This window comes from Heptranchias perlo, chromosome 28 (genome assembly GCF_035084215.1).
Source record: "Heptranchias perlo isolate sHepPer1 chromosome 28, sHepPer1.hap1, whole genome shotgun sequence".
Lineage (NCBI taxonomy): Eukaryota > Metazoa > Chordata > Chondrichthyes > Hexanchiformes > Hexanchidae > Heptranchias > Heptranchias perlo.
The window spans coordinates 22,328,385-22,342,116 of NC_090352.1; the positions used below are offsets into that span (position 1 = coordinate 22,328,385).

General features: G+C 41.7%; 1 protein-coding gene across 1 annotated transcript in view; it reads right to left on the bottom strand.

The window, feature by feature from the left end:
- Positions 1 to 13,732, bottom strand: part of LOC137299265 (calpain-A-like) — a 41,529-nt gene that overhangs the window by 20,832 nt on the left and 6,965 nt on the right. Inside the window, exons 3-6 of the mRNA XM_067967925.1 lie at positions 13,416 to 13,547; positions 12,523 to 12,667; positions 3,903 to 4,086; positions 305 to 485 (exon numbers count right to left, since the gene is read on the bottom strand). Of these exons, the coding sequence (XP_067824026.1) occupies positions 305 to 485; positions 3,903 to 4,086; positions 12,523 to 12,667; positions 13,416 to 13,547 (642 nt within the window). The remainder of the gene's footprint in view (positions 1 to 304; positions 486 to 3,902; positions 4,087 to 12,522; positions 12,668 to 13,415; positions 13,548 to 13,732) is intronic.

The window sequence follows — 13,732 nt, forward strand, 5'->3', positions numbered from 1 at the left end:
GACAGTTTCCTGGAAGTAAAGGGAATTAGGGGTTAAGGGGAGCGGGCAGGAAATTGGACATGAATTTAGATTTGAGGTTAGGATCAGATCAGCCATGATCTTATTGAATGGCGGAGCAGGCTCGAGGGGCCGATTGGCCAACTCCTGCTCCTATTTCTTATGTTTTATGTAACAGGAATCTATCGGAATTACTGGAGCGGTGGAATGGCAGGGTCGTTTAAGTGACTGATAGACGGCAGTGTTACTAAACCTCCTAAGCCGAGCGTGATGGTTCAAGCTGATTCAACAACATCATTTGCCTGACCTTTCCTGTCCCACAGGCCATCAGAGCATTCTTCTTGGAGGCAACAGCCAGATGGTTGTACAGTTCTTCGCACCTATCTGCGAATTCTGAAAATCTGTACATTTCACCAACACCACCAGTGAGGTCAGTCAGAGCGTCCAGTGTCCAGCCTCCTTCAATCGCTTTATACGAACCGTGCAACCTGCAGGCGCAACACATTGTGAAACTGCATTCACAAGACTGCGGGACACCGCGTTTCCCCAAACATACCTAAAAGTTTGTTTTGTTAATGCGCATATTAATGTTACTGTTAATCATTGCCCAGAAATTCTGGGAGTCCTGGACTGCCAGCGTAACGGAGCTCCCATCTGCCCATGTAGATCGGAGCAGATTCCATCCTAAATAACGGGGAGAGGGTTATTAACATAACCGGGGAAAGCAGCCTGCACTAATAATAAGGGCGCTTCGGAGGCATCCGCCCCATTTCACCGGCACAAATCGGAGCGGACCACCCGCGCTCGGCTAAAGATGCCCTGTGGCCCGGGAAAGACCGAATATAAACTGGAGAACATTTCTATTCAGCTCCTTTAAGAGCGCAGGGCCATTATTTTAATGGTGACTGCTCTCCTCTGGGATGGGTTACTCAGTCCAGTGAATAGTATCTTCTAGCAGAGCTGAACTCATGCTAACCAATTTTTAATTTAAAATAAAAATTCAAAGCTACCTGTCAGGATTGTGCCTTGCAAAAGAAGCTTATCTAATTGGGGATCTTGTGAGATTGCAGCCTTGGTGCTGCAGTTCAAACTTAAAAGGTAAGTGGCCACACCTGAGGATAAAAATTCTATGGGGGTAATTTTGATTTTGGGCAATAGTGTAAAATCCGCAATATAGATTCAGCCGTCCATTATACACCTATCCGATACATAACGGGCGGCTGAGTCGATAATCACCTAAATTAAAATTACCTCCTTTCAGTCTTTATGAAGACTCAAAGTGGATTTAATACAGTTAGCAGCCTTTGCAAAGACTGTATTGGGAAGAGCAGAGGAAGTGTCAGGCAAAAATGAAGTGAAGACAAACTCAGAGTGGAGGCACAAATGTAGGCAAATAATAGAGCAGCACAACCTATTTGACATTGTGCTGCATGAGATAGGTGCAAGCAGGGTTGCCCTTTTTGGCACTCCAGGGCATGCTCCCGGAGTGGCAGTGCACCATGTCACGGCGGGGGGGGGGGGGGGGGTGATAGCGTACATAGTGCTGAGCCTACCTATCTTCAGGATCTGGGAAAAGATACAGGAGAAGATGGCACATGAAAGAATCTAAGACTACCTAACAGTATCATGATTTGGGTACATAGTCCAAGACTGTATGCCACAAACACTGCATGCCAGAAAAATGACTGACAACCTGTGCCACATCTACTGCTCGCCTGTGCTAAGTCCTCACTCATTGCAGCTCTTTTATTTAATCTCTGGACCAAGGTGCACAGACATAATTCAGTCCCCATTTTAAAGTCATACATCTGTTTTATATTTCCATTATAAATTCTTATGTCCAGATTTATAATGGAAACTGCTATTGTAAACATGTCACACCATAATTACATCTCCTGCCACTGCTAGCAAGAGGACTTAATTGCAGTGTGACAGGTATACCTAGGAAGTTTCCATTATAAATGTGGATATAGGAATCTATAATGCAAAAAGGTGACAGGAAAATGCTTGTAGACATAAGGAGGGGAAAAAATTGGATAAGGGCCGTTTTTGGGCACGGGTAGCATGATGCGCTATTACCTCGTACCCAATGACCCCTGCTCAGACAGGACGCCAGTTTCAACCGGCCTGAGTACTAGCCTGCAATCAACGTTCCATTCCGGGCCTTGCACATAGAATCAATGCAATTTGCACTTTCCGACAGCAGGGGGAGCCCAATCTCTTAAAGGGAGGATGTTTCTTAGAAAGCTCTTAAAGGGTAGCTGGTACCTGTTATTTGTTGAAAATAACAGGTACCAGTCTAGTGTCTGCACGGAGTCTGAACGGAGATCAGACATCACACACATAAAACACAGATGCAGATCCCATCCCTATGTTTACACACTGATGAGTTATGTTAAAACATTGAATAAAGGTTGCGCACTACTAAATCCCACATCTTCCAATCTGCACACCAAACCTCACCAATCTGCCGATCTGAGTTGGTACCAGGCCTGTGAGAGTGCATGCACCAAAGGTTCTCTGCTGATGCACTGGAGACCTTTGGTGCAAGAGGTGGACAGAAGGAGGGACATCTTATATCCGCAGGAGGAGGGGGAGTGGCAAGAGGCCCTCCAGACATATATTCAAAAGGCAGTGGGAGGCAGCGGGGATCGAAGTCAATACCAGGCACACAGCACCATGAACATGGATGCAGTGCAGGAAGAAGTTCAATGCTGTGACATGAGTGGTCAAGATGAGTGAGGTCAACTGTCAAGTGGCATCTCCTACCAACTGCACCACGCACTACACCCCACATCAATAAACTCTTTCCGTCAGTACTCAACTCTTCCAACCAGATGCTTCCTCTCACCCTTACACATTACCATTGTTACAAGCCGCCCACCCACAACTCACAGGCCACACACACTGGCAGCTATTCAACCATGACAGGCACATCACCCAGACACACATCCTGCTTTCTTGCAGAAGGTGCCGCATATCAGGACGGAGCAAGTGGCAGTGGCATTTAGCCCCTCAAGCCTGTTCCACCATTCAATGTGATCATGGTGGACCTGTGACCTAACTCCATATACCCGCCTTAGCCCCATATCCCTTAATACCACTGGTTCACAGAAATCGATCAATCTCAGATTTAACATTCACAAGTGAGCTAGCATCAACTGCCGTCTGCAGATGAGAGTTCCAAACGTCTCGCACCCTTTGCGTGTAGAGGCATTTCCTAACTTCACTCCTGCACGTACGTCCTGGCTCTAAATGTTAGGCTATGTCCCCGTGTCCTAGTATTCAAGTCCATAAGACCTCCAAAAACAGTTACAAATGTCTCGGCAGCCAGAAGCAAAATCCAGCCACTAGCCTGTAAATCCTGAATGGTCCCTTTAAATAGTGCCGGTGGGGGTTCCTCCAGGCACTCTAAGACACGTTCAGATGGTCAGGTTAAGACTGTGTGTTGAGTTGAGCGTTAAGTCCCAAAATGGTGTCTATCACTTTAAATCAGCGTTGCACACTGATTGTATCCATTTTCTCCCTACTTTATACGATGCCAGCGTTCGTTATCTGCACCTGCCCTAGATCCTATGCCTAGATGGTGTCCAGCGCACGTCGCGCTGGAAAAAGGCATGCGCATTCAAGACGCCATCTTGGATGTCAGAGAGGCTGCGTAGCGCCGAAACAACGGGCGCTACACAGCCCAATTTAGCACCCAAGAATCTTAAGATGTATCAAAGCGTGATATTAAACAGAACCATGAGATTGTTGAACATTTTCTCCAGGTTTTGATATGAATCGGGATCTTGGGCAGCAGGATATCAGCTGTTCTACATCACCACACCACAGTGCTTTAGTAACATTTAAGTTTTATAACAGTGCAACACAGTGATGACAATGAGTTGATCAGATATACTTACTTTGCAAATGCCTTTTCAAAAAGCGATGGCCAGAATTCGTTGCCAGCTTCTGATCTGGCATAAATAAGTTGTCCATTTCTTGTTGGCAAATAATCATCAACCAGAATTTCTACCCAATTCCCAAATTGCCAGAATCGGAAACGAAAGATTCCATAGTATGGATTTTTTCCAGTGATACACTGGCCTGTGAGCATTAGGATACATTTATTAGACTTATACTCCCCCTACAATTTGAAAAATGGCCTTTAGCAACTAAAGCAACTTATCGTAATATATCCTGGTAATGTGCTGTGAAATTGAAAATGGTTTATACATTATCATAACTCCAAATAGCCTTTTACCTCTGCAACACTACTTCAACTGCACTCAGTAGACTTGCTACTTAAAATAAGAGAAGCCTAAAATGAGCTTTTTTAAAAAGAAATTGCACTTTAGGCTATATAATATAGGCCTTGAAATTATATTGTGCGACTATTGGTGTATAAACACATGGCAGACTTATGAACTCCTTTTGTTCACTGTTTTAACACAGATGCTAACTCATTTATTTTAAATGATTAATATCCTCACTAAGATAGCAGACAAAAGAATTTAATATAAATTAATTGTATTTTGACAGAGTAAATAAGGAGAAATTGTTTACAGTGGCAGAAGGGTTGGTAACCAGAGTTCACAGATTTAAGGTGCTCGGCAAATGAGGCAGGGGCGACATGAGGAACATTTTTTTTACAAAGCAAATTGTAATGATCTGGAATGCCCTGCCTGAAAGGGTGATGGAAGCAGATTCAACAATAACTTTCAAAAGGGAATTGGATAAGTAGTTGAAGGGACAAATTTACAGAGCTATGGGGAAAGAGCAGGGAAATGGGACTAAATGGATAGCTCTCTCAAAGAGCCAGCACAGGCACTATGGGCCGAATGGCCTCCTCCTGTGCTGTACCTACTATGATATTATGAATTAATATGAATCTGCTAATATTCACACAGTATAATTTCATGATAAAGAATAACGACTTTCCGAAAGCAAGTTTGAAAGGTAGTTCTATTCTCCATTCTACTGATAGAGCTTTATTTTTCTGTACCTTCCTCCCTGTACCAAACTACCCAGTCTCCATTCAGTACCTCCCCACAGCAGCTGACAGCTGGATCCCATGCAATGAGTTGTTGACCATGACCATATGAAATGGAAGGCTTGACTCTGCCTGCTACCCATTCACTGGTGTTCCAGCTGATGCTGCTATGATTATAACACAGCTTCAGGTGCACTAGTCTCATGCACTTGGTAACAAGAGGGCACAAATTTAAGATAATCACAAAATGAATTAAAAGGGAGGTTAGAACAAAAAAACTTTTACACAGAGGGCAGTTAGAATTTTAAATTCTCAGCCTGAAACAATTGTTGAAGCAGAGCCAATACGCTAAAAGTAAATTAGATAGTTGCTTGAAAAAGAGAAATGGTGAAAGGTATGGGGAGCAAATGGGAGAGTGAGAGTAGGCTCATGTGGACAAAAACACTGGCACAGACTTGATGCGCCAAATGACTTGTTTCTGGGTTATAATGTTCTATAATTCTATGATGTATTATGAACTGTTCAATTGAATTATTGCTTTGCATACAGCTACACGCAGGGTTGAGTGAGCCTTTGGCTGTGGTAGCAGTCCCGGGACCTGATGAAATGTATCCCAGGACGTTATGGGAGGTTAGGGAGGAAATTGCGGGTCCCCTAGCAGAGATATTTGAATCATCCACCGCTACAGGGGAGGTGCCTGAAGATTGGAGGGTAGCAAATGTTGTGCCTTTGTTTAAGAAGGGCGGCAGGGAAAAGCCTGGGAACTAGAGACCGGTGAGCCTGACATCTGTAGTGGGTAAGTTGTTAGAGGGTATTCTGAGGGACAGGATCTACAGGCATTTGGAGAGGCAGGGACTAATTAGGAACAGTCAGCATGGTTTTGTGAGAGGAAAATCATGTCTCACGAATTTGATTGAGTTTTTTGAAGGGGTAACCAAGAAGATAGATGAGGGCTGTGCAGTAGACGTGGTCTACATGGACTTCAGCAAAGCCTTTGACAAGATACCGCATGGTAGGTTGTTACATAAGGTTAAATCTCATGGGATCCAAGGTGAGGTAGCCAATTGGATACAAAATTGGCTTGACGACAGAAGACAGAGGGTGGTTGTAGAGGGTTGTTTTTCAAACTGGATGCCTGTGTCCAGCGGTGTGCCTCAGGGATCGGTGCTGGTTCCGCTGTTATTTGTTATTTATATTAATGATTTGGATGAGAATTTAGGAGGCATGGTTAGTAAGTTTGCAGATGACACCAAGATTGGTGGCATTGTGGACAGTGAAGAAGGTTATCTAGGATTGCAATGGGATCTTGATAAATTGGGCCAGTGGGCCGATGAATGGCAGATGGAGTTTAATTTAGATAAATGTGAGGTGATGCATTTTGGTAGATCGAATCGGGCCAGGACCTACTCCGTTAATGGTAGGGCGTTGGGGAGAGTTATAGAACAAAGAGATCTAGGAGTACAGGTTCATAGCTCCTTGAAAGTGGAGTCACAGGTGGATAGGGTGGTGAAGAAGGCATTCGGCATGCTTGGTTTCATTGGTCAGAACATTGAATTCAGGAGTTGGGATGTCTTGTTGAAGTTGTACAGGGCATTGGTGAGGCCACACTTGGAATACTGTGTACAGTTCTGGTCACCCTATTATAGAAAGGATATTAGTCAACTAGAAAGAGTGCAGAAAAGATTTACTAGGATGCTACCGGGACTTGATAGTTTGACTTATAGGGAGAGGTTAGACAGACTGGGACTTTTTTCCCTGGAGAGTAGGAGGTTAAGGGGTGATCTTATAGAAGTCTATAAAATAATGAGGGGCATAGATAAGGTAGATAGTCAAAATCTTTTCCCAAAGGTAGGGGAGTCTATAACGAGGGGGCATAGATTTAAGGTGAGAGGGGAGAGATACAAAAGGGTCCAGAGGGGCAATTTTTTCACTCAAAGGGTGGTGAGTGTCTGGAACGAGCTGCCAGAGGCAGTAGTAGAGGCGGGTACAATTTTGTCTTTTAAAAAGCATTTGGACAGTTACATGGGTAAGATGGGTGTAGAGGGATATGGGCCAAGTGCAGGAAATTGGGACTAGCTTAGTGGTATAAACTGGGAGACATGGACATGTTGGGCCGAAGGGCCTGTTTCCATGTTGTAACTTCTATGATTCTATGATTCTATGAAGTTGGAAGGTGAAGGTTTCGAGCCCCATTCCAGACAGCCACAGTGAGTGGAGACTGGTATATGGTCTCTAAAGGCTGGTCTGACATCCATTGGGGTACTTGCATCTGGAATGATCACAGGCTTAGTGGTAATATTCCCACCTCAGTCAGAAGGTTTGGGTTCGGACCCCACTCCACACAGCCCCGGCAAGTGGAGACCGGAGCACCGGCTCTGAATACTGGATTGCTGTCCGGGGGATACTTGTGTCCGATGGATATGGGCAGCCTCCCTCCCATCGTAAACGGTAGATACAGCTCTTTAGCCTTGGTCGCAGCCCACCTAGGGGAAGGTAGTCCAAGAGGAAGGCAACGGGAAACCACCTCAGCTACTCTTCCCTAGTGATTGGCTGGAGCATCTGTGAGACTTGAGTTAGGTCCTGCCCTAGGGCAGAACACGATGGACAGATGGACATGCAGAGTGCATGTCATTCACTCGAAATATACACTGATATTCTGTTTGCCTATTATGTTATTTACCTGTACTATGTAAAGGGTATTCAGTTCCTCTACAATATTTACAGAATATGCTGTAACCCAGTAACATAAACCTGATGACGTTCTACTATAGTACATAAGGGTCTGGCCTTTGCAATGATACCTGCCACCAGTGAGGTAAAGGTTTGCCAAAAATGAATTTAAAAAGTGCCCACTGAAACTCACTATCAGTAAACACATCTTGTGCTTTGAACAAATTTACTAAATTGCTGAAGAACATTACACCTTAAAAATACTGAACTGGGCAGATATGGCAACAGATGCTTATAAATAGAATGTGAACATATTTACTGGTTTACATGCATCCGACAGGTTCAGACAATTACCTTCAACTACCTGTCTGTTTTCATTTTGTCATCTCTTCAGATTTATCCCTCATCCAGCCTCAAGCTGCTTGTCCAGTCAAAGCCTTCGCACAAGCCTACACTTGTGGAAGTAGGTCAACAGCATTTTGTGATGCATTAACAAATTAATTAAATATGCTTGACAAGTCAAGTCACACCTGTGTATTAGCTGAGTTATAATAATTAGGGGGAGGGTGAGAAAGAAAAAAAGGGGAAGATCTTTCACCCCCCCCCACCATTTCAAAGTGGGCAATTCTCAGGGATTTCCAGGGCTTCCCTGGAGTGTTTTCCATCATGTCCTTTAAAGGTTTCAATAGAACAATGCCAGCAACTGTTGGAGCCACAGCTAATCGATCCTGGAGGGGATTGATTAACTACAAGAAATCCACCCGATAGCTTCATGAGGACCTAAAGATTTTTTTAAAACTTACTGCTCTGTTGGGCCCTTCCAGGATCTACTACCCGTTGTTGGAGCAGAATGACTTATAAAATGTATAACAACTATATTTAATAACAAGTATTTAAGCAAAATGTGACAATTAATTAGCAATATAATAATAGAGAAACAGACACGTGAAACAACCACATTTCCTACTTTCCAAGTGACTACAGTTCAAAAGTACTGAATTGGCTGTAAAGCGCTTTGGGACGTCTGAGGTTCTGAAAGGTGTTATATAAATGTAGGTTCTTTATTCTATGAGAAGAAAACAGGAAAAGAAAAAATGACAAACATGGACTCTCTGCATGCATCCCCAGAGGTGAAGCCGAGCATCCCAGAGGAACTCAAACAGTCGATACCAAAAACCCAAGACAAGCACATATGTTTATCCTCATACCACAAAGGCCTGTATATTCAAAGCTATTCATGTTGAACGATGCACTGAATACAAACTGAAAATGTAACTATGCTAACCATACAGTAATCTTAAACAAGGGCATAGAGTACAAAAGCAAAAAGAGGTAATACTAAACCTATACTTAGTTAGAATATCATGTTTAGTTTTGGGTGCCTTGCCTTACGAAGGATGTCAAGGCAATGGAAATGGTACAGAAGATAGTCACTAAACTTATGCCAAGGACGAAAGACTTTGGTTATGAGAAGAGACTAGAGAAACTGGAGCTCTTTTCACCAGAAAAAATAAAGTAAAGAGGAGATCTGATAGAGGTGTTCAAGATTATGAGGGGTTCTGATAAAGTGATAGGGGTGTTCAAAATTATGAGGGGTTTTGATAAAGTAAATTGGGAAAAACCATTTCTACTAGTCGTTAATCCAAAGGCATAAAATTAAGAATGAAGAGAGAGGTTCGGAGAATTTTTTTTTTAACACAGAGGGTTGTTGGGACATGGAATGCCCTATCAGAAACAGCAGCGGAGGCAGAATGCATACTACCTTTCATAAGGGAAGTGAATAAATATTTCAAAAAGAAAAATTTAAAAAGGGCATGGGGAATGGGACTGAGCAAACAGCTTTTTCTGAGAGCTGGCACAGGTGTGATGGGTCAAATGGCCTCCTTCAATGTTTCCATACAGTTGCCATGGTATTAACATTTAAAGTGTTTATATTTAATTATGATGATTAATAAATTGCATGCATTTTTATTTGTTGTTAAATGATAACATTGAAAAGAATGTTAGTCTACTACACAATTGTCTGTGAGAGATTTACATGTGCTTTGTGATTTGAAACATTTGTTGACAGAATTCTTAATTAGTGCCTCCCTTCTATTTCTTATTTCATTTGGCCTATTTAAACAGTATGATAAAACTTGCATAGGTAATCATGTTATCTGCTGATGCACTGAATTAAACGGTATGAATATTTAATCAAGTATAAACTGTCAGTGAAATGGGACAATGGTCTTTTTGTTACACTGCTGGCACTAATTCAACCCATATTGTGAATTCTGATGCCAATAATGGCAGAGCGTGCCAAACAAACACATTAATAACTAACTTTTCTCTAACATCAAGTACTTTTCTATCTTTGGTTTTCTACCTGAACTCTAAAGGTAATGCTGTACTTAACAAGAATCTGAATCCAGCTTTGATGAGGCATGACCTTTTCAGAAAGACGTTTGCTTTATTGTTATGCTTACTAAAAGCTGGGTGTATTAATAAAGATTGGAATGCACACTAGTTTCTACTTGTTAATTTACCCCTATATCCAGTTTTCTCACAGCCAGAAATAGATTCAAGGACCTGAAGGCTAGGACAACTCTCCAATATAGATGCCTCCTCCCATGACTCGATGCCCCTGGTCTATGCCAAGTTAATTAATCTCAGTTGGGCGGTGGTAGGGTAATATAACTGCCCTTACAACTTAAGGTTTGGGGAGGGAAAAATTAGCCAAGCTTCCCACTCCTAATTGCTATTCAGTGATCCTTGTAGGAAATGCATGCGTGGACACTGGGTGATGCCCCAATAGCTGAAATGCTCTACCGATACTTACCATCAAGGACAATGATGTCCACTTAGTTGAGATACTGGAGCACGCTTGTGGAACAGTGCCCCATCATGAATCAAACTCTTCAGGAAAGAAGGGAAAAGGAGAAAACAGGTGGAGCTAATTGACAGGAAAAAAAGAGAGGGAAAACAGCCCTCTTTGTAGCAGAATCAAAATTACAATAATGATGAATTGTGTCATCAATGGGTGAATTGCAGATGAACACTTGAAAGAGGAATTAGAAATGTACTTCCAGTATGTTATGTAAAATACTTATTATAGATAAGATTAAATATCATCCAAGTTTCTCTCGTCCTATTACTTATTCTAATCTATCCCCAATTCTGAGGAAAAGTGGTATTGGAAATATTCACCTTCTTTCAGATGTTGGCTGAGCTGCAGTTTTTGTTTTTATAACCTTTCAGGCCTCCTTAATTACCACTGCTTCCAAGACCTTTCAAAGTCTCACCTTTACACTGAGGACACCCTCCATTGCATTGCATGGTTCTACTGCTTTGCTAAGTGGGACAGATTAAGTACAGATCTAGCTCCAGAAAACTGGGCATCCATGAGCTGCTGTGGGTCATCAGCTTCAAAACTGTACACCACCATAATCTGTAACCTTATGGCCAGGCATATCACTCATTCCTACATCACCATCAATCCTGGAGATCAACTCTGGTTCAATGGGGAATGTAGAAGGCATGGTAGGAGCAGGACCTTAGAATGAGGCACCAATCTAGTGAAGCTGCAACGCAGGGCTACCCGTGTGTTAAACACCAAAAGTAGAAACAACAACACTCAAGAAGCTCAACACCAATCAAGTAGACTGTTTTGTCCTGGATGGTGCCCCTACCACCACTTTCACCCCAGTGCACTAACTACAAAATGCACTGCAGCAACTTCCCAAGCTTACTTCACCAGCACCTCCCAGCCCCGTGACCTCTTCCACAGAGAAGGGCAAAAGCAGCAGTGTCAAGGAAACACCATCAGCTCCAAGTTCCTTTCAAAGCACCATCCTGACCTGGACATATACTGCCATTCTTTCATTTTGATGGGTCAAACCGTGGAATTCCCAATTAACACCATCAACATTAGGACTGCAGTGGTTCAAGAAGAACGCCCACCACCATCTTCTCAGGGCAAGTTGGCCTTGCCAGCATCACCCACATCTCGAGAACAAATAATAAAATTTCTCTGCTGCACATGCAAAAAATGACTGATGGACACCAATGAAGTATATTTTCTGAAACGTTCAGCCACAAACAATTAGTGTGCTAATGTTAAATTCCTGTGGGTGCTATTTTTAAACAGGCATTAACTCATTTAAAAAAAATAGATTAACACTTACCTAAAAATAATGCAGAGATAAAGGTAGTATAAGTGTGAGACAATTTATACCTGAACTCCAATTGGAAAATATATCCCAGTTCTGAGAGGAAGTACAAAGCTGAAACCTGCCTCAGGAGACATCATAAACTAAATGTGAAGCCTGACTGAGTTATTAAGTTTAGTCAATTCCAAGGACAGGCTAAAAGCCTCCAGTTACACCCCAATCCCAATAAAATGTATGCTTATTGCTTGAGAGATCCGGTCTTAAAAAATTGAATTAGTATCATAACCAAAGCCACTGGTTTGCTGGTTTTCATGGAAAACAGGGATAGAATCATGTAATGTGATCCCCAAAACACCTGTAAAAATCCTGGATCCCAAGTAATAAGAATGGAATTTGATTTATTCAGTTACCATAAACCAGTGACCCTGATTATTACAGTGGTGTGTGCTGGGCGATACACTAGTACGAAAACACTACAGCACTTTGTGACATGAGCACTGAAACATTCTAACCTCATGTCAAGCAGGAGCATACTATAAAGCTGCCGTTTGCAATAACTTAACAGGTCAAGTTAATCTTATGCAGTACATATTACATGTCTGTAAAACTTAAACTTCTAGCTTAGTTTTTTGCTACATTTTTTAAAAAGTTAATTCAAAACTTTAATGTAGAGACTTACTAAACTAATAGTAACCTGAAAATCTCAGTTTTAAAAATATAAATTCTCACCCGGCGGAATAACCCGCTCTGTCAGTCTTCTGGAATTGGCTATTGTTGCCACTGAGGCCCAAAACCAGCAGTCTCCCAGCTCCCCCTGTACAATGTCACTTTTGCTAACCCCATCTGTCATGAAGAAAGCCTTTTCATGTAGGTCCTAGTAACAAAGAAACAAATAAAGGATTTATATAAAGGGAGAACTATTCTTCTGTTCACCATTTCAAGTGTTAGGAATAAATAATTTACAACTTGCATTTGTATAGCATCTTTAACATCATAAAATGCCTCAAGACACTTCACTTATGAGATATACAAGCAGGTTGGTGAAGAATTTAAGAAAATTGGCTGAAGCGCAGCCATTAAGCAAATACTGCAAAGCATATGTAAACTAAAACGGAAAATGTTGGAAACACTTAGCAGGTCAGGCAGCAGCTGTGGAGAGAGGAAGCTAGAGTTAACGTTTTAGTCCTTTTGTTTTAATCTTTTGTCGTGAATTAATCTTTGCCAAAGGAAATGTTTCTTGAACCGTATTCTTATTAGCACAAACAAAATGTTAACCTATCTGTTCTCTTTTATATACTGACTGACTCACACGCTGAACTTCCAGCGTTTTCTGTTTTCATTTTGTTCGGTTATATTACAATGTACCACCTACTCCTGTCAGCTTTGGGAAGTTAACAAAAATACAGCAAGGCTTTATTTTCCATTGCTAAGTAAATAATGCCATAAACCATTTGTAAGAAATTACATCTCTTCTCAATATCTGTCTTTCATGCTGCAGAAAATCCACATATTCTCAGCCATTTTATCTTGGGTAGGAATTTAAAAATCGAGAATATTTTAGTATGGTTGTTCTTTCAGACGGTATATCTAGATCTGATCGGTATGAAACCATTGCTAGTTACCAAGGTACGGATCCATTTGATTCCTTTTGGGGCTACGTCCTCATAGGTTAGTGATGAAGGTTCAGGAAGAAATTCAGGATCTTCCCAGAGTTCTCCTGTTACCTCAAGCTCTTCTATAATATTCTGATAGTTCTTAATAAAAATAGAAAAAAAAAGTCTAATGGTTACAATAATATAACAATGGAATATAGCATTTATGTGTATTAAAATAAAACGGATGATTTAAATACTATAAGCTAGAAATTACTGTTGGTAATATTAATGAGCCAATACAATCAAACAACATTCCTCAGTCTACTGTTTTACTGCAGGCTGTA